Source organism: Columba livia, chromosome 1 (genome assembly GCF_036013475.1).
Source record: "Columba livia isolate bColLiv1 breed racing homer chromosome 1, bColLiv1.pat.W.v2, whole genome shotgun sequence".
Lineage (NCBI taxonomy): Eukaryota > Metazoa > Chordata > Aves > Columbiformes > Columbidae > Columba > Columba livia.
The window spans coordinates 146727333-146752956 of record NC_088602.1 but is presented as its reverse complement, the minus strand read 5'-3'; the positions used below and the strand labels follow the sequence as shown (position 1 = coordinate 146752956).

General features: G+C 39.2%; 1 protein-coding gene across 24 annotated transcripts in view; it reads right to left on the bottom strand.

Moving 5' to 3' along the window:
• The window catches only part of ERC1 (ELKS/RAB6-interacting/CAST family member 1), a 293279-nt gene that overhangs the window by 32189 nt on the left and 235466 nt on the right, over positions 1-25624 (bottom strand). For 20 of the 24 annotated variants that reach the window (XM_065035804.1, XM_065035905.1, XM_065035828.1 and 17 more), the window contains one exon: positions 3417-3518. In XM_065035804.1, the coding sequence (XP_064891876.1) occupies positions 3417-3518 (102 nt within the window). Of the gene's footprint in view, positions 1-1756; positions 1824-3416; positions 3519-25624 lie in introns of all 24 variants that reach the window. The other 4 variants (XR_010467217.1, XM_065035948.1, XM_065035962.1 and 1 more) reach the window with 1 other exon arrangement.

The following is a 25624-nucleotide window of genomic DNA, read 5'->3' as shown; positions in this document are numbered from 1 at the left end:
GGAGAGATATGCTGTACTTAATGTGAACCACCCGTTAATTCAGTAAACTAAGAGAGATCATGCTCTTAGCACAGTTGGGAAAGGGAAAGAGAAATATCCTTCTGTAAGTGTTTTCTAAGCAGCCTCCATGTTTGGTCCCAAACGAAAATCAGAATTATTCCTACCTTCATAGTGAGCATCTTCTTCTTTTTCATCATTTACTTACCTGGTCTTTCCTGTTTAATTGCTGTGCTTCAGCAGATCTTTACAAGCATTATCTCTAAAATTTTTAACACCATATACTAACACACAACCATTGCAAGAGCAGTGATTCAAAAAGAATGTGAAATCAACAGTGAGTGTAAATGAATAAAGCACTTTAGCATTTTTTCCACTAAAGAGATTTTCTCAGTTCAAACCCCAAGGCATGAAATTCAAGTTTGACACTGCCACAGTTGGATTAAATTTTTCAGATGGTTGACTTGAAAAGAGCGATCTGATCTATTCAGTCAGACAGACATGTAAGTCTGCAGTTAATTGAGCACATGCAAAGAGATGAGAGAGTAGCTTATTCTTTCATGAATGCTTTACAAATCTGATATAAAATAATAATTTTCAGAAATGCAAGGGTCTAAAATTTCCATGGAAATTTTCAGAAGAGTTTTCTTTCAAAGAACTGATATGGAAAACTGAAATTCTGAGAAAATCTGTGCAGAAACTCACATGAAATATTTTTTCTGAAAAGAGTAAGTGAAGAAAGAAAAAGTTTAATATAAGTTTTTAAAATATTGTCATTGCATCTCAATCCTTTAAAATAGTTTAAGTACTTCAAAGAAAATTATTCTGCTTTGAAACTGATACTAGAAGGCATAAATGAATCCTATGTACTGTATGCAGCCTAATAATTGATATTTGACTTTCGCAGCTCTATATCAAGGCTCCTGGTCAGTAAAGGATGTTTTCTTCTTTGCTAGAGAACAGGCATGAGGAGAAGGGCTCTGTCCTGTGTATTGCCTTCTCTTCTGGAAATGGGGGTTGTCGTGGAGACAATTTGATGGCAGAAAATAGAAAATTGTGGATTCAGACATAGAGAAACAAAATGTTCTTTAAGTGACAAATAGCTACCAATTTCTCCCCCATTGTTTCGAGAGAACAAGGGAGATGGGAGAGGTGAATGTTCAAGGGGACATTTCTCTTTGTCTTCAAATTGCCAGAAAATTTATATTCCTAGTCCATATCAAGAATCATCTGTTCTGAGCTGATAAATATCTGTGACTAGTTAGGTCAGCATCCATGGCAGCAATCTCAGCAGCAGATCTCAACATGCTTAAAGCCTTCAGGAGGAACTTTATCTTCAGGAGGAACATTATCTCTGAGCGAATTCTTTGCTAACCAGAATCGAAAAAGCATACATAGAGTTGGCTACAGTGCAAACTACTTTGAAAAAGAATCTGACTGAAAACATTTCCTCCATGAAGTCAATGATAAATGATACGAGAGACATTTCCTGCTCTCTCATACACATTAAGAGTTTGCTTTGCAGAGAAACTCAATTACATGCCCTGGAAAGTTCTCCCCACAACATCGTGAAACAATGACATGATGATTAGGAGAAGAAAATCACAAACTACACACAAAACACATGAGAAACACCCTCATGCAGAGACTATGCAAGCAAGGGGGAAGGAGCACAACCGGGTTTCACAAAGCACAAGGGAGCGAGACGTGAGAGTGACTGTTGGAAACTTTTCTATTGGCAAGAAAAGTTGATTCTCACCGTTCTGAACAAAATGGCTGAACTAAGAGCATCTGACTGGTTATGCCCAAATACCCTCCTCCTCATCCTAGCAGCGCAGAGGTGGCAATGGGAGAAAAGCCCCCGAGCAGCATGGGAATGAAATAAAGAGTTGGTTAGTATTTAAAGCAGGTATGCAAGTACAAATAGTAGTACAAAGTGTTTAATTCCTTATGCAATACTCTCAGCCACTTTGATGTACAGCTTGCTTTGCTTTCTTGTAGGTTTTGTCGGTTTTTAAAACACTCCTATGTCAATGGAAAGTGCAATCAGACACCCCTCAGTCCCCAATGGCTCTCCCCTGCGAGGTCTTCGCAAGAATTTCCTTAAATGTTTAAATGCTATCTTTTCTTTACATCTTATTGCTTCATTTCATCCATGAATGCTATGCTGCATTCATTTGCAAGCATGTACTACAGTTACACTCTGGAAATGGTTTCATTTCATTATAGACTCACCATGCAGAAACAACAGATATTCTAAGACTTCCTCAAAATTAAGGTTAGGCAAGACATTTAATTTGCAGTGTTTACACTCTCTGAAAGAAGGTAAGACCAACATTTTCCAAAAACATTGCAGAAAATTCAAGCCAGTCAATCTACAGTTCTTTATTTATCATCTGGAAGACGTTATTACAACAAGAAGCAATAGGAAGTTGCTCTGATAATAGGAAATACTCTGCTTTGCATATATGCCTCACTGCTTTCTGTTATAGACATGGAAAGAGATTTTTAAAGATGTATTTTTGCAAGGTGAATATGTAGTTGTTTTTTTGCCCTTTTCCTCCTGTGCCTTATTCATAATTTCTGCATGGCACTAGGTTGGCACTTAAAGGTCTAGATCAAGATGCCTTCCTTTAAATCTCAACAATTTCTAGATGAGCCAGAGGGCAAAGAGGAGTGCCAAACATTCCTTCACTTTGTCAAGGCTGTGATTAATGATCGCTAATATTTTAATTAAACTGGAATGGATGAGATTACAACATGGGATATGCAATTATGTTGGCGTTTTCTGTGCTACCCATGGGATAGGTAATCTCTCTGATAGTTATCAAGCACACGGCTGTGCTTTGTAAATGACACAGGAGGCTCCTCACTGCCTTGGAGATGGTAAATTGATTTTCCTTCAGTTCACGGCCCATTGAGTTTGTGAGGGAGCAGTCTGTGCTCATTTGGCACAGAAGCCGGGGTTTCCTCATGGGAAACAAAGGGAACTGCTCATATGCAATCCATAGATCAGAAAGCTGATCCTGGCGCATGATTTCCTGCTACTGAAGACAAGAAACAGCCCTGGACGCTCCACACACTCAAGCAGTAAGCCCGAGTTACTGGAGTCTGCATATGCCAGACAGGACTCCAGTCCTGCACTTTAAGAAACATTTCTTTTTTCTCTTTCGTTGTCTGGCTCCTCTTCTCCACCCACTTAATAACAGCTTGGTACTGGGAACTGTTTGTTCGCATTTCAGGAGTTTTCAAGGAAGCCGACACAACAGCAACATCCATTTCTGGTTTATAACTGCACTCTGGAATGCTATTTTTGTTCCAAGGTACTGCAAGCATGTCAGGGAAAATTACATACTACTTAAAATAATCAGCCCCCACAGTAAAAATTACTTCAAAAGCAAAACAGAGAGACACATTACCTGGTCAGGGGAGGGCTTGTGGTTGGTTTGGTTGGAATGGGAAGAGGATTTGAGGTGGTCATCCTCATAGTTGTCAGCCATCAGCTTCATACGGTTCTGAGTCTATTAAAAAAAAACCCAAACAACATTCTCAGTCTACTTTCTAATGATTATAGGGACTAAAGGGAATAGGGTGCTTACACTATCCTGTATATCCAAAATTCATACACAGAAAAATTAAGACGTGCATAAAACAATAGTAGGTATTACTGCAGAAAACTGGTAAAAACTGGGAGACATATTCCAACTACTTCACTTGGAAGCTAAATTAGTTTTGCAGTTACGTGTGTCGTCTGACTTGTGCCTAACTCAACCTTGTGGTGTACACATGTGTACAGAGAAACTAATTTCTTCTTATAGAACCTTGGCATTAAGGTTGAAACACCAATTTGGAGAACAATTAAAAGAAAACATCAGTTAGATGTGCTTAAGTCAGTTAAAAACAAACAAACAACCAAACCAACCAAACAAAGAAATCAATTTTTAAAAAGAGAAAACAAGCTGAAAATATGAATGTTGAACATAGCTTATTACTTAAGTCCACCCAGTTTCAATATGCAAATCAGTTTTCAATTGAGAAGTAGGAAATTCAGGAGACTGGTTGGAAAAATGTAAATTATAGAAAAGCCTTCCTGTAAGAAAATGAAAAAGTTAATAAATAAGTTTTTGGGAAGAAAAGGTGACATAATAAAGATGTATAAAATTACAAATTGCATACAGTTGAGCAAAGTTGGACACGGCAGCCCTGGCTGTACATACAGACTGGGAAACAAGATGCTGGAAAGCAGCTTCGCTGAGAGGGATCTGGGGGTTCTGGACGACGGCAAGTTGAACATGAGCCAATAGTGTCCCGGCAGCCAAGAGGGCAACCATGTCCTGGCTGCATCCAGCACAGCATTGCCAGCCGGGCAGGGAGGTGATTGTCCCGCTCTGCTCTGCACTGGTGCGGCCTCACCTGGAGCACGGGGTGCAGGTCTGGGTGCCACAGGACAAAAGTGATATTCAGCTACTGGAGAGGTGCTTCACCCAGAGGGTGCTGGAGCACTGGAACAGGCTCCCCAGGGAGGCGTCATGGCCCCAAGCCTGACAGTGTTCAATAAGTGATTGGACAACGTCCTCAGACACATGGTGTGAATTTTGGGGCTGTCCTGTGCAGGGAGAGGAGTTGGACTTGATGATTCTTGTGGGTCCCTTCCAACTCAGGACATTCTGTGATTCTATGAAAGAATTAACAAAATACAGAACAAGTTTCTTAGCTTGTTCTTAGATCTTCTCCAACTTCTTAAGAAATTTCAAGATCCAGAGGATATATAACTTTTTACAACACAAAATATAAAATAAATTTTGTAAGAATAAATGGAATACCTTGCCTTACCATCACCATTTGAGGCAAGCAATTGTAAGGAACATTAAAATATACTACATGACTCTGTCTGCAAAGGACAGCATTAGTGAGATAAAGTCCTTTTAATATACTATCCTGAAATGAGGTCTCCAAGCACCTACAAACACCCTTACCAAGCAAGGAAAGAAATCTGCCTGGGCAAAATGTCCCACCCACTCAGCAGGGCTTACAAGGACCATTCAAGCAGCAATGCAACTCCAAGGGTAGCCTAGAGGGGACTATGAAAGAGAGCTGGGTCTAGCTGGTGGTGAAACACTGGCCCAGGTTGCCCAGAGAGGTGGTAGATGCCCCATCCCTGGAGACATTCAAGGCTGGGCTGGATGGGGCTCTCAGCAACCTGATCTAGTTGAAGGTGTCCCTGCTCATGGCAGGGGAGTTCCAGTAGATGACCTTGGAAAGTCCCTTCCAACCTAAACCATTTTATGGTTCTAGGGTCTTGCAAAGTGAGCAGTCATCCCTGCATTAGCTGCTTCACTTCAGGTCATCTGGGTGTCACTCACTGGGCACTCACACCTGGAGCAGACCTAAAACGGAGCAACGGCATTTCTCCTCCCAGCATAAAAGGTTGACGAAGTCTCATATTGAGCTTTGTGGAGCCCTTGTATTCCAAAAAAATACAAAGGCTAGCAAGTCCTAAGTTAGATACGATACACAGTAAATTATGTACAGCTAGACATTAAATCATCAGAGATGCACTAAAATTAAGTGTCTTAAACGAAAGCTCAAAGCTCACTGTAGAAATGCCAGCTGTTGATTCAATCCCTTCATAACTGCATGCTTTCTCTCTGAAAACTCTAATTTTAATCAGCATCTCGAGGCTAGAGAATGCAGATTCTACTTGACTGTCCTCAGATCATTACAGAGAAGGTCCAGGGTTTGAATCTGGATTTGATTTTATTTTGGATGAATTTAACAAAAGCTAATAGTAAATTGAGCTTAAGCAATAAGCAATTTAATAATGCAAACTCTTTATATTGTTTGCTCTGTTTTGTTAAGCAAGTTTTGCATTCCAAGTCTGACTCATCATTCATAAATCACTACTTGAAACACACTACATTAATTCTTAAGCAACCAGTTTATTGTCAAGGCGCTTTCTCCATATTTTTTATGTTATTATATTTAAGGTTGGCTCTTTAACAATTTCTTCTTTGCAATGGGAGCTACTGATTTTAAATGATTTCACATTTCCTTGGCAATTTTTGGTTTTGATAATAAATAATAACTTCTTACATGGCTTTCAGCATGTATGTGGAAAAAAAAAATCTATTAAAAAGCAGAAGTTTAGCAAAGTGTTAGTACAGCACATGAACTTTTCTGAGAGAAAATGTAGCTCTTCCCAGAGACAGGGAGCACGTTTTACAATATTTCATGGAAAAAAAAGCACGTTAGCGATAATGCAGAAAAAGAATATGAAGATTTAAACATTTAAAGCACAGTATTCCTCGCAGAAACTTTGGAAGTGGAATTGAAGAGGTTCTGTACTTTTGTCACTTAGCTTCAAGCAGACTAACCTACTATTAATACTTAGCAGGAGGTATAAGAAGCAGTTGAGAGAATTGGGCTGGTTTAGCCTGAAAAACAGGAGTCTTACTTAATTACTTGATAGGATGAAACAGAAGATGAAGCCGCACTCTTCCTGGAGGGGACAGGACAAGACACAATGGATGCAAACTGGAACACAGAAAATTCCAGTTGGAGATCAGGAAAATTCTTTTTAGAAGGAGGCTGATCAACCACCAGAAGAGGCTGCCAAGAGGCTACGGCATCCCCATCCTTGCAGACAGTGAAAATGTGATGGGACAAGACTTGAGCAAGCTGCTCTAGTTAGTGATGCTCTCAGCAGGTGGTTGGACACAGAGGTCCACTCCAATCTAAAATATGTTGCAATTCTTATTATTTGGGCTTTTCTTCTTCAGACAATTGTATAGCTATCAAGCCTTGAGTTTGCAAAAGAAGAGGGAGCTAGGTTCCAAAATTCCTTCTAGTTGCTAAATATGATTTAGCTGCTTAGCTCCATTATAACCCTTTGAACGTTTTAACCCCGAACAATCTCTGCAGCATCCTGATGATAACAATCATATAGGATCAGTTCACCTAGCAGGACATTTTCTTTGTTCTCCCTTTCATCCATTTTGACCTTCCACTGCTTCTGCTCTTAATCTAAGACCGTGTGTTTGTGATACACAAGTCTTGGCAAGAAAACACCAAAATCAGTAGTCATTTCACTACCAGATCTAATTTACACAAGAAGAGTCTGGACAACACCCTCAGACGCATGGTGTGAATTTTGGGGTTGTCCTATGCAGGGACAGGAATTGGACTCAATGATCCTTGTGGGTCCCTTCCAGCTCAGGACGAGCTATGATTATCACTGGATTCAAGCAAAAATCAAGAGAGAGAAGAAAAGCAGTTTATTTCCTGATGGAAAAGCAGTTTATTTCTTGATGGATCCCACCAAAAATTATTTTGCAACATTAAAATTCCAAGCAGTGATGCAAACCAGAACAGAATAGATTTTTCTAATTCTCTCTATGTCAAACATGGAAACAAAAAGCTTCTACTGAGGACTGGATTTGTAACTGATGAACTTCTAATTGGAAATTTTTAAAATAACTGGAAATACATCATTTCAGCTTCTCTCCTATTGCTCCTCTCCAGAAAAGAATTTCAAAAGGATGGAAATTCCGAGAGCATATGGCTGTTGCAATGATTTAAAAACAAACCGTTTACTGTGGGGAACCACTCAAACATCCTGCAGTCCTGAACTGCTTTGTCATGTCGCTATTATACAATCCTCTCCCACCTTATGAGGTTATGGCTCAGATCCTAGGGTAAACATTTCTACATCACTGTAAAAAGTATGAACAACAAAGTGGTTTAACCACCACGTCCTGTGAGAAAATAAATGAGCAGCGCAGTCAAATTGGTTGTGTCAGGAGTGCTTTTGTCTAAAACCTCCAGAGCTTGTAAGCAGAACTAGTGACGATAAGAACCGGATGTCAGATCCAAATTTTGCTTAAAAAATACTGTGTGCCATCACAGGTTCCTTCTTCACGCATGTGCAGATAAAATGCTAGAATGAAATAAAAACCAGGACAAAACTCCACAACTCAATATGCTTCTTGATTTTTTTTTTTCAGAAGGTTTATTTTTCTGCTGAGAGCACAGATTTTGTAACCTCACTCCTTGCCCTCCCATAACACATTCCCCCCTAAACTCCACACCTTGTCAAAGCACCTAACAACTCTCTGTAGTGTCCCAATTATCACTGTGCAAAAGAACAGTCCCAAACCCTTTAGCCTAGTGCCAATCCTCAGAGTTACTAAAGAGCCATCGCACACTCTCAAAGGCTGAAAGGCAGGAAGGACTGTGGAGAACTTGCCACAAGAGGTCTGCAGACCAGAGCCTGAAACACAGGTCAAAAGTATAACATTTGCAGGGGTATTGTATCTAAAAAAAAACCCCAACTTCTTCTGGTTATATATTAGACTATTCTCTAGTACTATTCTCTAGTACTATCAGATCTTGCCCACCCTCCCCTTTTTCACCCAGAACTTCCACAGTTGTCCTTTTGCCTCTCTGATACACTTACTCTTAATGCCCATCTTGCTTCTCATCATTATTTAACCCTGGCCTCTGTCCTATCCCTTGCTACAGCAGGCAGTTATATTAAAATAAAAAAGCACCAGGAGAAAATATGAGATAACCTTGTTTTAACCATAAATGCGAATGGTCAGCATCAGCACTTTTTTTAAAGGTGCTCTCTTTTATTTTTTTCATGGTTCTGCAGAGATCTCACCCTATTTTCACCATGTTTTTTTCTGGTTATCATACAGTTTACTTCTGCCTGTATTCTATAATCACTAAATGTTTGGGTAAACAAGGACATTACCATGGAGTAGACTATTTCTAATGCAGCCAACACCTGAAAACATTCATTCCAAACAGCACATTTATAATATTTTAGCTGCCAAAACTGTAGCCATGGTGAATTTTGTTTAAGAATCACTAAGTTCTTCCTTCATGGATGTACTGCTTCAAAGTAGATTCTTACCGGTAGGTTCCTAAGAGTAAGTTATTTTATGTTCGCTGCAGGCCACACTGGTGGCTTGTTTGTGCACCTCCACCCTGAAGACCAAATGAATAGATTTTATCACCGTTAAATTATTACACGAGAAAAACCAGAACTGATGCTGATCCACAAAGAGAAAGTCAGAGACATATTCTGGAAAATAGCTGGTAAAAGCTAGAGGAGTCCTGCCCAGGTCTGACAAACTCCTTATAGTGGAATTCCATGCATAAATTTGAAAGCCACCGATTTAACTGCAGACATTGTTTACAATATATTTTAGAGAATGTTTTTATTTGAAAGCTTGCACTAAGCTGTATGTTACAATGAGAATACATGCCTTTATTAAGCATTTCTGCATGATAGCTAAGGTTCTTGTAACCATTATCCTTGCAAGGTTTTGAAACGAAATTTCATTCACAGGAATCACACATTTCTGTATCTCTAGGCAAGATCTCTAATAAGCAGCAGATACTAGCTATATAAACTGTGCATTCTCTATATTGATCTAGTCTCCTTCTTACTCACACTGCAGTAACTTATTCAAAGACTTATTCAACACAGCAAAAACCATGACATCAGTGACTACTTTCTCATTTTTTGTAAAATATTTGAGTTGGGTTATTTCTGGCTTTGCTAACCAGTCTAAACAAGCTTTATTAATCCTCAAATGTAGAGTTTAAAAAGACCCACATTAAGTAAATGTTAATACAATGACTGTACTAGTGACAAATGTGTATGTGGTGCAGTGTGTCAGTGAGTTAAGGGAGCCATCCCATTTCAATCTGAGTTGAATGTTTCACTGGAAGCACACACATGCAAATGCAACAGTTCAGAAACCTTTTCACCACTAATGGCATAGAAACACAACAAAGAAAGTCAGGCATTTTTTTGTGCGCGTGCCTAAATCAGCATCTCTGAAAACAATGTTCTTGCAAAGACTTCCAGATAGACCTTTTCTGTTTGCTGAGAACATGTGGTGAGCCATATGCCCTCTAAATATCTGCCATACTTCCTGTAAATATCTCCGTGTCAGAAACATGGAGAGAATAATCTCTCCTCGCCTACTGTTAGAATGTGATGCCTTGTATAGCTACCCTGAGTATATCCATACCTACCTTGAGTGTCTACCTACCTTGAGCACGCAGTCTCTGAAAGATAGTGTCAAATATTTTACTCTCTGTTCACTTCCCATTCATGATATTTAATGATCTGGGGGACATTTTTCAAATTTGTGAAAAGATGGCACATGCTGAGTTGTCATTCTTGTTTGTAAGATTCAAAAGATGCACCATCAAGCTAGGTTTGGTTTTCCCTTCGGCTATGTTTAAGATTAGCAACTGTGACTCCTCTGTTAGCAGCAAACAAACACAATGTTCAGCTGCACACAAACGAAAACCATTCCCGTTAACTCAGTTCTGTACATCCTGAGCCTGTGTTTTTGTGAGCCAAACAAAGAGCACGTGCAGCGCGCAGCTGCTGGGGTTTGTCAAAGCCTGCAGGATTTAACCCAGATTCTACCTGAGATAGAGCCTTCTGCATCCACTGTTGGCAATGCTACAACCATGTTACACTATAAAGTGAAAGACTTTATCGGTCCGGTTAATTTCTGTGCTTAACAATTGCATTTTTCTATTCGTCTCCCCACATGCGATAATTACAGAGAAACTTCATTCTGGAGAATTCATACTCAAAACCCTAAGAACTAAATTAAAGGAGGCAGATAATTTAGATATGAAGTTCTCTCAGAGGCTTGACACATGTAGATATAAGTACATGGATTTAAAAAATAAACTTGGAACTGAAATTTTGCCTGTACAGGAATGCACCTCTTGGAGCTTTATTCCTTAGGAGATTAACAAGTAACTAAGGGTTTACCGGATGCCAAAGCTTATTGAAATCTATTGCTCTGATTCCTATATAAAGAAAACCAGTGACACAAAAGACAATCCAAGTCAGACCTTGTGTTTGGGATTCCTTATTGTGTTATACCACAGGAACACTACAATATGTGTTCCTTTAGCTCTCTTGTACTCTCTTTAGAGATAACTCAGGCTGTGTTTAAGGTTGACTGATCACTGTTAATGGAACTGCCTTCCTCAATTATTTGTTTTGTTCACAAGAGCTGGAATCTGCCCAGTCCCAGGTTTAAAAGGAAACTAAGAAAAAAATATAATAAATTCTCTCCTTCTCTCATGGTTAACTAGTCAGGAGCAAACCAAGTACGTTAATTCTTTGGCATCTTTCCACTGCATGCCAGGGTCTTCAGTGGAAAGCTCACTAAGGTGTATTTTCCTCCATCTCAAAGAAGTCTGAGCAAGGGCTGCAGTCTGTGAACTTTTACCACCATATTGTAAATTAAGCCTAATATATACCAACTGGGTGGCTTATGCATCAAAAAAACTTCCAGGCAGGATCAAAAGGACAAATGGTATCCTGTGACAACATCCTCAAAGAATCCTGGATCCCTCACGCTACACAAAACCAAAGAAATTATCTACTGAAATTGATCTGAAGATGGCAACAGCAAGCAAAATGAGCTGCTGTTCTAATTCTTAAGATGAAATCAAATAAATGGTTACATTCACCTTCCAGTCATGAGCACGTAAAACTTCTATACTTTAGGTTGAAAGTAAGCAGGTAAATATTTTTTGGATTACAACCCTGCCCTGTAGTGCAATTTGCTAGGGCAAGTCTGATGTTGGTTCCACGCCACAGCAGAGAAGGGCCCTACTGCAGAATTTGCTGCCAGAGAATGTAAGATCAGTATCCTTTGCCGCCACATGCCCTGAAAGCAAAAAGCCTCATTTATTTAAATTAGCTTAACAGTAACTGGTTTTTGCTAGATCATGCTGCTACAACCATTCTCCATCTATTGTGCCGTCTTCATTACTTCTTTCATCGGTTAAGAATTGATTTCTTTTGCAGAGAGCATGGCTACCCTTGAAGAGCATAAGAGTCCACTTTATTACCCATTTCATGCTGGCTAATGAAATCTGCGTGCTTTGGGTTTGTATCCTACATCTTCTAAGCATGGCCTTCAACCCTATAATAATCTCTTTCTCCAGTCTGCCTCCCCCATACTGTCTCCAGGCAAGAGTCAGCTGGGACCAGTGTGAAAGTATGTATGTTCCGAATGGCCAGCCATATGCATGTGCTACAGCCAAACAAAATATATCACGGCTCAATTCTTCCTCACTTCCCTGTGTGGGAGCACTACTTGGGGCTTTTTCCTCCTCTACCCAGCTGTGGATGTTAATTAAGCTCCTATAAGTTACATGATCTTTGAGACTTCTTTCCCTCTGTCAAATTTGGTTGAAAATGGTCAATAAATTGAAAAGTTACTCAGTAGGAACTACAGCTCAGCTAAGCAGATGGATAGATCTGTCATTTAAACTCTTCTTTGGAGGACTTTAGGATAAAAGCCGGTTCAAACTAGCATGTTTTGTTCAAGTTGTAAGACTTTGGATGTAGTGTCTCAACATATCCTCTCATTAAACATTTTACAGTTTTCTGATACCACACTCCATGCCTTTCTAGAAGATTCTGGGAGGCTGAATTGCTACAAATTCTCCAGTGAACAGCAGCAAGCGTCTCATGTTTAGTTCATGTGTCTGCCGAATGTTTAATATATACAGTTTATTCAGTCTCTTTAACCTACTTTGATACATACTACCAAGGACAACTCGCTTGAACAAAAAAGTAAAATGCTACCTCTATAAGAGTGTGAAAGGAAATACCATTTTTTTTCATGGTCCTCATTATTCAAACTGTTGAAAAATCCTGACTGTACTTCTCCCCTTGCTCATTCTTCCCCTCTCGTGGTATGGTTGTGGGTCTAAGCTAAAGATTTCATCTTATGTTTCATTGATCAAGAGAAAAATAAAGACAAAAATGCAATCATAAAAACAAGCTGAAATGTATTTTGGAGCATAAACACTCATAAAAACTTCAATAGGTTGGTGATATATGTGTTTTACGAAGCAAAATGTAGAAGATGTCTCAGCTTATGCTAAAGCTGGAAATGCATTCCAACAGTTTAAGAATCCTGTGATTACTTTAAACTTGTGCAATTTAAGAGCCAATGTTAAGCACCAGCAATAAGGTTAATCTTACAAAATTTAGAAACATCTGAAAGCAAGCCTTCTAAACTACCTACACAGTATCCCATAGAACAGGCAAGTATTTCTATCAAAAACAGAAAACGCTTTGTTTGACATAGTCGACTGACATAGTTCCCTTTTCACTTCAGTTTCACTCCACACCATGCTCATCTTTCTCTCATCTACTTCACTTTATCTCTCTTTCCTTTGTTATTCTTTCTGTTTGGTTCTCCTTCTCCAAGTAAACCCACTTTTCCTCAGTTTAACAAAGCTGCTTGTATAATGCAACTGCCTTAGTCACTCTGCTTTTGTCTCACAGTTTTTCTCCTACTCTGAAATCAGAAAACTTCTCAGTCCAGCAATATCTATAAAAACTGATCGGCAAATTCTCATCTAACAGTTTATACACAATATGCATCCTACTGTAAAAACTTAAAACCTCATCATGATCCCCTGCTTTGAAAAAACCATAGTAGGCCATCTGCTCACTTATATCTACATACTCCTTTCCTAGCTGATATTGTTTGGAAGTTTTCAAATCTTTGTCTACTATGATGGTGTCTTTACAATAACTATAGTAGAAGTATTCCTTTATCAAGGTATTTTTATTTTTGTAAGGTATATAACACAGAATCACAGAATATTAGGGAGTGGAAGGGACCTCAAAAGATAATCTAATATCAGTGTTTTTACCTCTTCGAGGCTTATATATTTTTATTTTTATATGACTCACCGCTTCGACTGCATTTGTTTGCAGCCTCAAAGAATTGTGAATAGCAACCCCCATCTATACATGCTGTTCTTGGCAAAAAAAATAGTTATGTACAGATACAAATTCCTAGATGTTAAAGTGATGTGAGCTGCTCAGTATCATCTCAACACAGACTGTCTGTAACTGCCCAGAACCCAGCTCTGGGTGTATACATGAATGTGTCTGTGTCTACATGATATAAACAGTGTTGATAGCAACTTCTTAAAAAAAACCACACCGAAACCTCAAGACTATTTATGCTTGTTCTGAAATTAGTTTTAAAAGCTGTTGTGTATAGAAGAAAAAGAAAACCAATATTTTCTTTTTCTGCCTCGCTTTCATCTTTGAATCTACGCAAAATCCTCCATGGTAACTGCTGGAGGGAAGAGTTAAAAGGGCATTTCCTCTGACAACCAACAGAGCTTTGCTACCCCAATCGAAATTAAAGCTAAGAATTTTCTCTGTAAAGCCGGTTATTGGGGTTGACACCGACGCAGAAGAGCCCTGCCTCCTAAGGCTCATACAAGCATACAGACATCACATTCCTGTCTGTCCACACCGTCTGTGCGTGTGGTCTGCAGACACAGGATTCCTGTCCATCCACACTGTCCCTGTGTTTGGTCCACGGAGGCCGGATTCCAGCCCAGCACATGTGCAGCACAGAGCTGGACAGATGATTCCTGTCCATCTGCCCCGCTCTTACACAAGCAAGGGGAATCACAATAAACCAATACTTTTCTTTTTTTTCTCTTTCTGCAGAGGTTGATTTTTCTTATTCAGTCTGCATCAACGCTTAGATAACAGCACTAGCTGGAAAGACTGAAAAAACATTCAGGTTTTCTACTGTATTAATGCCAAAATTGTTCTTACTAAGGAAACAAGTTGTCTTCCTTTCTACAAAATTCATGGCACACAATTCGTAGAGATGTGCCAGGTCTGGCCAGATGAATGACTGTAAGGTGTCTGCATTTCAGACAGTATTCCCATCATTGCCTGTTCTATTCCTATTTTGTTGTCCTTCTGTGTTTTCCATTATATTATGCCATTACATGGGAGTAGAGGCCCACCCAATGGTCACCATAAAGCACACTGTAAAGCTTAGAAAATTACGTCTCCCCACAATAAAAAAGTTTGTGGAACAAGATGAAAAAACAGTCTGTTATACCGTCAGCGTTTTTTCCTTAATAATCCTAATCCTTTTACTGCGAAATCATTTAACTTAGATAGGGGATGCTGCATGTTAAAGAGGCCTGACAAAGCAGAGGAAGAAGTAGAGATGAATGAAGAGGAGGACAGGGCAACCTCAGCTGATTTATTTGCAACTAGAAGACCTAGGAGGAAACAAGGAAGCCTTTGTATTTTTTTAAGACCTCTGTGTATCATAAAAAAGATTGCTGGCTGACAATGGAGAAGTACTAGCTGGTTTTGGTAATCACGAAAGAGGGGAAGAGAAGAGATATATCTAGAAATCTTTTCATCATCTGATAGTGATGCAAAGGATAGAGATGGACAATAAGGAACCAGTCTTAGTCTGCAAATCCCAGCCTGTGGATCCTCCCCATCCAATCTGTGGATCCTCCTTTTTCCAGTCCAGAAGAACATAAGGATACCTTGCCCATCTCTCTACGGTGCACAAAACAAAGATCTGTGTGTATAAATAAATAAATAAATAAAAAAACCCCTCGAATGAGAAGGTATTTTACTTATTACTTCCACAGAGCAAATAAACCCGTATGGTCTTCCAAGTTTTAAAGAACTTAGGCATGTGTGTGTTCTTAAGGATCACTATATTGCTTTTATTATTTTTCCAACACCATCAATGTCAGCAGTTGGCAGAAGTTTGGGTTGCTAGCTGTAATAAAAGAGGTTAAGCCAAGGATACATCTACCAGTGTTTTGGAGATGGAGTCCACACTGGCTTGGTATCAGAAATTGTAGTTAAATTTCAGGTTGATGTGAAAAAAGTGAACAGAGTAATTTCATAAACTTTTAAAAGGATTAAGTCTGGTACAACAGTGAAGTTGAATGTTTAAAAAAAGTCATGTTTCCCCCCCAAATAAAAATCTACTGTAAAAACAAGAGGTACCTAGATTGTTCAGATCCTGAGAAGAACTTGGCTGGAGTCAGCTGTGAGGGTTCCATTTGTTTTTTGTTTACTCAACTACAGGAAATATTTGCATTCACACTAAGACAGAGAGGAACTGGTGGTAAACAGAAAGAAGAGGACAAAAGACTAAGTTCTGTGACTGTAAAGTTGTGCTTAAAGGGAACAATACCCCTAATAAAACGGCTACCCCTTAACCAGGGCTGTATTCAAGATATTTTCAAAGACCATTGCTTTCCCCAGGCACATGTACTGTCATCAGTTTTTAATATATATTTGGAGACTAAAGCTGTATGGAATTTGAGACACTAATATTCACCTATACTATTGACTACCTAAAATTGTGCAACATGTTATTGCCCAATAAATTTACTCGTATTTGAAATTGAGGGTGCCAGACGCTGATTGCTTCATTGATCTCATCCCCACAGAAATGCTCGATTACGTCAGGTAAAATCAGGCAGCAAACTTTTGATAACTGAGTTTTAAACTTATTTCATCTTTATGCATGATCTTGGACCAATCTCTATAAGCATTTCTTGGTGCGGAAAAGACTCAATCCTCTGGCACCACATTTAAAGTCAAAGAAGAGACAGAAACTGTTCCTTTATTTTGTGTTCCATACAGGTCCACTCAGACAGAGCAGAACACAGCAGCCCCAAAGATGATTTGTCAAAATCACTACCTTGTACTTGACAGCATCATCTGCAAACCCCCATTTAAAGGAGGGACTGGCAGCAGGATCTCTATCAGTATCAACTTTCTCATCTTTCTCTTTCAGAATTGGCAGCTGATACCAGAATCCTCACAGCTTCCCATGTCAGCAGAAAAATCTCTGTCCTCTCCCTACACACATTCACAAATTTCAAGTGACATTACCTCTAGGGAAAGACTACACACCTTTGCTTTGGTCATGAATATTTTTTCATCTTAGAAGAGAGGTGTAGAGAACAGAATGTACTTATTAACGAGTAAAATGCATCATTTATTCAGCATCAAAACGTGAATTAAGATTTGGATTCTTTAGAATATAATACCATCAATTTAACAGAACTGACGGGAGTGTGCAGCCATCAGCACCATCCATTTATAGAAGCTATCAAATAACTAATACCTAACTTCATAAATCTATGGCTCTTTTTGAGAAACCTGATATATTATTCTATCAATTTCCACAAATTATTATGTAAATTAGTGAAGGGTTAGTATCAAGCAACTAGTAGTAATTGACAGCATATATCTTAGAATTTTAACTGCAACATGAAGCTTCTATTGTCCCCTGCACTACCTATTAGTTAGCCTGAGATACAGCATACTGGACTAGGCTCAACCAGATTGATTCAAAAATTATTTTCAGAATTCTAAGGAGTTTAATACAGTGGATGAGAAAAAAACCTCAGTAGACTGAGAGGTATTTCAGTGCATAAACTCAAAAATACCCAAGACTACTGTTCATCAACAGCTCACTATTTACCGAAGCTGAAGTTCATTCTGTACAGTTAAGCCTTAATTTTTCATTATAATGTTTTTAAGATGGAGGGGATTAAAATTCTTTATTGCAGACTATGTATTTTTCCCTACTCTGGCAAAAAAAACACTGATTATGTTACTCCCTTGATAACACAGTAAAATCCTAAACATGCAATAAATTGTACCTTGTAGATCATTAATTTTCATTACATATTTCTAGGTGCACAACTCTTTCCACGATTTCTCCTTCAAGTAAAGAACACATTACCGACATATTAAGTCATACAACTCTAATCAGTAACCTACTTGAAACCTTCTGCATATTTAGTTTATGAATCCACTCAGTCACCTGCTATCTCTGACTTTACCTTCTCCTTACATATTTTTGGAACACACCTTGCATCACCTATCACCTCACCACATATAGATCTTACACAAATGAAAACCAATACTAAAGCTTGTATAATGCTTTTCAGCTGTCTGCCACTACCTTTCGACTAACTATCAGTATGTGAATTGCTTTTTATATAAGACAGTGTTTAAAGTCACAAGTTCATTAGGCTTTTTTATCCAAATAGAAGTAACCACAAACCACGTCTTGCTTTATAACTTTAGTGTGAAACTGTTCAGTGTGTTGTGTGTTCCCAGTGGAATAATAGTAATAAATGTAGGAACAGATAAGCATAATATACCAAGTTACCTCATCTTCCATTCAAAATGTGCTAAAGAGATATGTGTCTCTTCTAGACAATTGCCAGTGTCAGGTAAGACAGCCCAAATGAACAGGAATAATTTAGCATAGAAAAAGCTGCATCTAATCAATGAAATACCAGGATGGTTACACACTCATCTTGGAAAATCAAAGTACTTTTACTGAGTTCAAACAAGTCATTCCAAATCTTCCAGTATCTGAAATTTTGTTGTGAAATTCATGTTTCTTCACAACAAATATATTAATGGGTTTATCTCATCAAGATTATTGACATGTTTAAGTGGAATACTCTCTGTCACCAAAACGTCAGAGTTCCCTGAACAATGTATCCAAATGACAAGACTGAAATGTAATCATAAACTCACTGTATTTTCTGGTCAGCCTTCAAACATCATCAATTCAAATACCACAAGAGTGATGCCAAGCCAACTCAGCCACAAGAACCGATTGTCGGAAAGTCTCAAATATTTTACCCCTGAGGCACATCCTGCTGCTGGACAACAAATGGGGAGTAGTTGTGTATGGATACTTTCCAACTACCCCACAAACTGTAGAAGTTCAGCAAAAGAAGATGCACCCACCATTTTATTCCTTCAATGAACAACTACTGGCAATCTCAAGCTCTTCTAAACTGCTCTTTCTGAGCTTTTGCATCTATGTCACAAACTCATCAGCTGACACAAAGACTGTCAGAAGCTGAGGGAGGGTAACTGTTCTCAACATAAAATTCGGAGCACAGAAATCTCGTAGAAATAAATACATAAATGCTCTGTTGGATGTGTGGATTAAAAAGACCTGTTCTAATACATTTTCTTTGTTTAACTGAAAAATGGTGCCTATCAGATCAGTGGTTTGTGACGTGATAACTATAGAAAACCACCATATGGTACAACTGCGATGTGAAATAACAGTGACTCTATAGACATTGCACTAATTCACAGACTAAGGAATTACTATTTTTTAGGCACAAGGTTAGGTTCCCTAGTGCAGCCTTTTGAAGAGAACAATCTCACTCAGTGTTCTTAACTCTATAATACCACTGACAAGCCTTGGTCCTCTCACTGTAGGCTTAACAATTTTAACTGATGTCAAACACTGGCAGGTTGGTTGTTGCTTACAGATATGGGATACAGAGTGTCTCAACTCTTGTCCTGCAATCCTGATCTTCTAGTCAGGGACAATGTTTCTTAAGTAACTTAGCATAGGAGTTCATAACACTGTAAATGTCACAGTAAATGCTGTCAGCAACTATCCAATTAATTTACATGTATTTGTGGAAATTTTTAGTGAATAAGAAAGCTGTAATACTATAATATGAAAATCTTAATAAAATCAATAAATGGAGGAATATTTCCAATAGACTAACACAGATTTTTGAAAACTGAGATTGAACTTGGGAAATATTAGTCCATAGAGTATTTTTTTAACTGTTACGAATGTCTAGAAAGAAGGGGTAGCATGTACTGTGTTGTCATCTGAGTCTCAAAGTACTTTTATAAACCTTAAAGCTCAATCTCTCAGTAAGGAAAAAACCTTTCCCTTCAAGCAAACCTACAAAGCCACCATCACGATGCCCTAGAAGTGAAGCCACAAACAGAAAGCAGGCATGGCCAACAGAGAGTTCCTTTCTCTGGCACCGTGAGGCCAGCGACAGCAAGGAACTCACTTTATTGTTTAGCAATTCAAGAGGCAGAGGGTAAAAGTAAAAGGAGGAGAGAGAGGGGAACGAGAGTCTAAGTAATACCACGAGAAGATGAAATGTTGCCCCAGAAAAGACTGCTGACGCTGCATGGAGTGCTGTTACTGTGGTAATTGATGATTAAAAGTGATGGGAAAAAAGTCTGGAGCACATGGCAGGGGGAAGGTGCTTTCTTTTAATCCGTCAGGGCTTCTTGTGCTGTGCTTCAGGCAGCGACGTTCAAGGACAAGACAAAGCTTTGCTTTCTGTGCCTGCTTGGCTGCTGTTGGGGCGCCGGGGTCTGCTCCTGGCAGAGATCCCCACTTGACAGAAACAATTACTGAGGACCAAAGCCTGGCAAAACCAGCAGCAGCGTGATTGATAATCTGGACGGATTACAGGTCTTTGACAAAAGCCACGGTGCTTAAATTTGATAGCTGGCAATGCTTGATGAGAGCCAATTAGTGGATATATATTCACTTCAGCCAGAAATTTCTTCTGTTTATAGTCCAATAGCTTCCTGAGCAGAACAAAGTGATTTCCCCCACTTTTGCCCACTCACGTGTATACCAGCCACACTGTCAGTACAGCCATGAATATACTATAAAACCCACATTTTTTGGTATCTTTGTATATCAAAGCCAGTAGATTCAAATTTTGTAAAGCTGCATTTGACCCTACAGATAGTGATAGTACATGAACCTGAAAAAAGATGACTTTACACTGACTCTACATACCACGCAGCGTGTAAACAAGTCTGCGACTGCACTATTTAGGTAACAAGTCTGCTACAAGTGACAATAGTTCTCAAAATGTTTCATCATTCCTTGAAAATTTTCTGGCAAAGTACATTAATCTGTCTGCTGCTGTTTTGAACAAGTTAGCCTGGCATTTGGAGAATGCCAGAATTCACAGAGTACCTTCTGTTCTGCCCAGTACATGCAGGAACCTCTGACATGCAACTCCTCTTCAAACTCATCTGTCCTTCACTTTCTTACCACATAGGTTTTCTTTCCACACTTTTGCATCTTTTTCCACTCTTCCTAGTGCAACTACGTGGGTACTGTGGTGAAGAGATCAATAAACAAAGATGGATCCAAGTGCCCTGAATCTCATCACTTGTTTCAAACATTAACTTTTACTTTGTTTTCTCTGCTATAAAGATGCCAACATCACCACTCTTAGGCAACTTGAATACTTTCTAGACTTCCTAAGTCCCCTTCTGACAGAGGTTTGAGAGGTACCTCCACTCATTAAACTTCAGTGGGCACCATCACACCAGTGGGACCTCTCAGATGCTCTCAGAGAACAATGGTAGTTCTGTCACTGAAACAGTACTATGCTCAGTAATTATCTGCAGTGCTTGTACCCATGTCACCTGAAGAAGAAATTAATCTGCTAATAGGGTAATCATGCTCATCAGACACAGTTTCAAACCACAACAGCTAAGGCAAAGGAAAGGCTAAGTGCATGCCTCACAGAATCTGTATTATTTCATCAGGCAGGGTGGTAATAAAAACTGCCAGAAGTGTGGCCACGCTGATACAGCTCCACAGCAGTAAGAAGAAAACACTCGCCTGTCAGTCTCCTTTGACCTGTTTTACATTCTCCTGTTACAAAGAGAAATGACTCGAACCAGTGGAACTTCATTTCGGAAAAGTTCACAGCAGAGGAGTGTCAGGTGTCAGTGTGAGAGGTTTCCAGGGAAACAAGTAACAGTGGAAAAATAGCATTTTCGGGTGAGAAGCTATTCTGGAATCTAAAATTCTTTCCTTTTCCTTGTGATCCCGTGAACCACATTTACTTGAGAAACAAATCTTTGTAGTACTTTGGCCTCATAAGGAAAGCCAGCCAAAATCTTTGCAGGACGAAGCACAAACTAGCACAGAGAAAACAGCTTTGGGACTTGCATGGCTAGATGAAATATATATTGAATATTGCATAAATGCTAACTATTAATACTACTAGTCATCGCCAAAGAGTTCCTCTCAATTTATGGGAATGGTAAAAGCCACTCAAATTCATGCTGGCCCACAGAGGAAGAAATGATCACGATGAGGATAGGAAAGTAGAAGGGAATGACAGATATTAAAGATTCCTTTGAATGATAAGCAAGCTGACTACATAACCCATACTTCCAATAGTATGAGGTTTCTTCTCTCCCTTCACTAAAACAGAAAGGAGCTTTTTTCACCAAGTATAAGCAAACAGCAAGAGTGTATATGGCAAGAACAGGAAAGGAGAGGGACTGTACGAAATGGAAGTACTAAGGGAGGGAGAAAACGTAGACATTAGAGATATATATTAGAATGAAAAGGAAGCTGAAGACAAAGGTTGATCTGCTACTCAGTCAAAAGTGAAAGCCATCAAAAAATAAAGCCAAGAAGCTTGAAGTGGTCCTGCCTTTGCTGTGTCAGTCTTCACTAAAATCTGTACTCAGGTGAATAACAAAATTTATTTCAATACTCAGAGAATAACATTTTAGGGCAGGAAAGGAAAAGAACAGATGAGATGGTACTCAAAACCAAATCAGATATCTTTGAATTTTCCAGCTCTGAATATACTATACTAGGAAAGAGTTTATCTACTATAATGAAACCTACTAATGGTTGTTTTTGGGAACCGGTGAGGTTTTGGAAAACTCTATTAGCATTTCTGACACTGTCTCACATGACGTGTACATGAACAAATTCAGCTATGGAGAAGCCTCATTTTGAGTCTTGTCCAGTTCGTCCACACTTGGAGAAAGAAAAAGACAAATAAGATCTAAGAAAGAACAACCGGAATGATCAGATGCCTAGAAAACAAGACACCTGAAAACTGGAACTGCCTAGTTTAGAGAATAACACAAGAGGAGATACCTCTGTGTAAACCAAACAGGCCGCTAAAAAGTGCAAAGAAATTGTATTTTTTTTTTCTATGCCCATAACAGATAGAAAAAGTAGTAATAAGCTTTAATTGCAGTAAGGGTGATTACACATGTGCAATGACATTATAAAGACGGATGAGCCATAGAAAAGACTACCCAAGACTGAAAGTCTCCTTTACTAATAGTCTTTAAGAAGAGATTACAGGTATAATCGATTCTGCTTTGAAGTGAGAGACATTTTCTATTATTAAAATACAAAAATGTTGGTACAAAACTATTCAGGAAATTATATTCTGTAGTAGTTATCAACTGTTTACTAACAAAATGGATGAATAAATCAAGTGGGTTACACAGAACTCTGTGTTGAGCTGGTACTAATCAGTATTTTTAATTAACAATCTGTGTGACAAAAGAAAATATATGTTTACGAAATATATGGTGGGTGGTTCTGCAAGCATGCTAAAGCATAGGATCAAAACTCAACATGCTCTTAAAAGACCAAGGAACTGATCTGAAAATTACTTTTATTTAGGAAAAGGCAGCATAATCAAATGTACCCAGCATTAATCTAACCAGGGGTCACACCATTTAAAACGAAAATGTTGAGATCCCATCATCAATAACACTGAATCAATCTAGTTCCTGGTAACTTCTGCTACAGTGTATTTAAAAAGTATTGGGAATTATGAAACATCATATAATAATACGAGTGAATACAGTGATTTACAAACAATTCAACTGAATAATACTCCAAGCTCTCAGAAAAAAAAAAAATACACTGATACAGTTCAGAGCCTCCTAAAACTTTCATCACTATTACTTAGCATTTGTAGCATAGGAGCGCCTAGACATGTTGGTCAAGTTGGGCCCCCACTGTGCTGGACACTGTATGAACACAGAAAATGACTGTCTTTGCTGCAAACAGCTCCTAGTAGAAAACACCAAGTGTTAAGACTCAAAGCCCACAGACAAGTAAACCTCAGCCTGTTCCAATATGCCTCCCCTTTACTACTCAAAACTGCAGAGTAGCACTTTGCCCTGTTGCAACAAAGGGAAGACCTTATTGTGGCATTTCAGTACTTAGAAGGGGCCTAAAAGAAAGATGGAGACAAACTTTTTAGCAGGGCCTGTTATGATATGACAAGGGGTAATGGTTTTAAATTAAAGCAGGGGAGATTCAGATTAGACGTGAGGAAGAAATTTTTTACAATGAGGGTGGTGAAACACTGGCCCAGGTTATTGAGAGGTGGTAGATGCCCCATCCCTGGAGACATTCAAGGCCAGGCTGGATGGGGCTCTGAGCAACCTGATCTAGTTGAAGATGTTCCTGCTCATGGCAGGGGGTTGGACTAGATGGCCTTTGAAGGTCCCTTCCAACCCAAACTATTTTATGATTCTATGATATCCTGATCATTACAACAAATATATCCTGATCCTTATAACCACGCTTGACAAGGAAAGGAATAAATGGTGAACAGGCTACTTTCTAACAGACGAGTGGTGGATGTGTTGCCACAAAGCAGGCCAAAGGCCCTTGAGTCTCCATCAGTTTCAGCAGGATGCACATCACGGGGGCTTCTGCATGGGTGTGATCAGTGCAGGCTGCCTGGCGCTCATCAGGCTCCATCTGGACTTGGTTAGCCAACCTTCAGCTCTGTTTTCATGCATCAGCCCCGGCCCCCTTTGGTGAAGCAGCCTCCCAACCACTGCTTCTCCATGAACTACTCACAGAAACAAAGTGCTCTGGGGGTAAGTAAATTGGGACCACATTAGCTGGTGACCCTCGCCCCACAACTGGCCTGCCTTTTCGATGATAGAGGAAATCTCTCATACAAAGTGACAACCAATATGAAACAGGCAGCTCCATTTACTGGAAAGCCTGGTCAATGCCGAGTGCCTCATTAGGAAATGGTCTCTATATTGAGGCGCATTCCTGCAATTCAGAGCCTAGAAACTCTAAATTAAAACAACATTGATGCCATATCCTCTTTCCGAAATGCCTCTCTTCATCCAAGCTTTAATATGCATACTTAAAGAAATTAAAGAACCAAAATGTCTTTGGCAGGACTCTTTCCCTTTCTCTTGCACTAATACTCTCACCGTGCAAACAACCAAGAACGTGACACTGTGTCGGGAAGGGACAAAGGAGAGTTAAAGCAAGGAATAACCACAGAATCCTCCCGAATCTGTACAAACTTTCCTTGATGAATCTATGCGTCTTCACCAATATTTTTAAAATAAATAGAAACCACCTGAAACGCAGGCCTGAATAAATCAGGTTTTTTTTTTTGCCCAAGAAGTAAATTGAGGCTCATCAGTAGAATGAGTTCTTGTTTTGGGAGAAAATTGTACCTTTCTCTACGCTAAGAAAGGTCAATTAACAGTAAGTCAGTCTAATAATAGCGGTAGCTATTGTAGCAACTCAATGATAACCAGCACAAGGAATGAAAAGGCATAATCTGAATCCTATCATACATGGCTGGATCCATTCACACTCACTATTGCAGCGTAGTCGGAAAACTGCTCTTCCTGTCAGAGACTTTTCCCAGTTTGCAGGGAGATTCAGAAATCAGGCCCAAGGTACCCACCACAGCTTGTGTAACTCTTCACACAAACCACCCCCTTCTGCTATTGCTCAGCATTTCTGTTTGCATCCTACGTACACGGAAACGGGAATCTTTTAGTCAGCCGTGCCTGACAGCCAACTGCAAGAGCTGTTCTCCCACCACAAAGCCTAAGCAATTCCTAGAAATGGGATGGACTGAGACACCAAATGCTTATCAGGGAGCTCAGCAGCTCTGAAACAATGTTAAAGGCAGAAGGAAGGAATTACTGAGGTCAGGATCCTAGCTCTGAATCTGAAGGGTTGAATAAACTTCTGAAACTCCAGAACTGTTTTTCAAAGACTTCCAGAAGATTGTGATTAACTGGCCTCACTTGCATTTCTTGAACAGCTGTGTTCAATACATCTGCAAGTCTGAAAGATTTTTCATTCACAATTTCTACTGT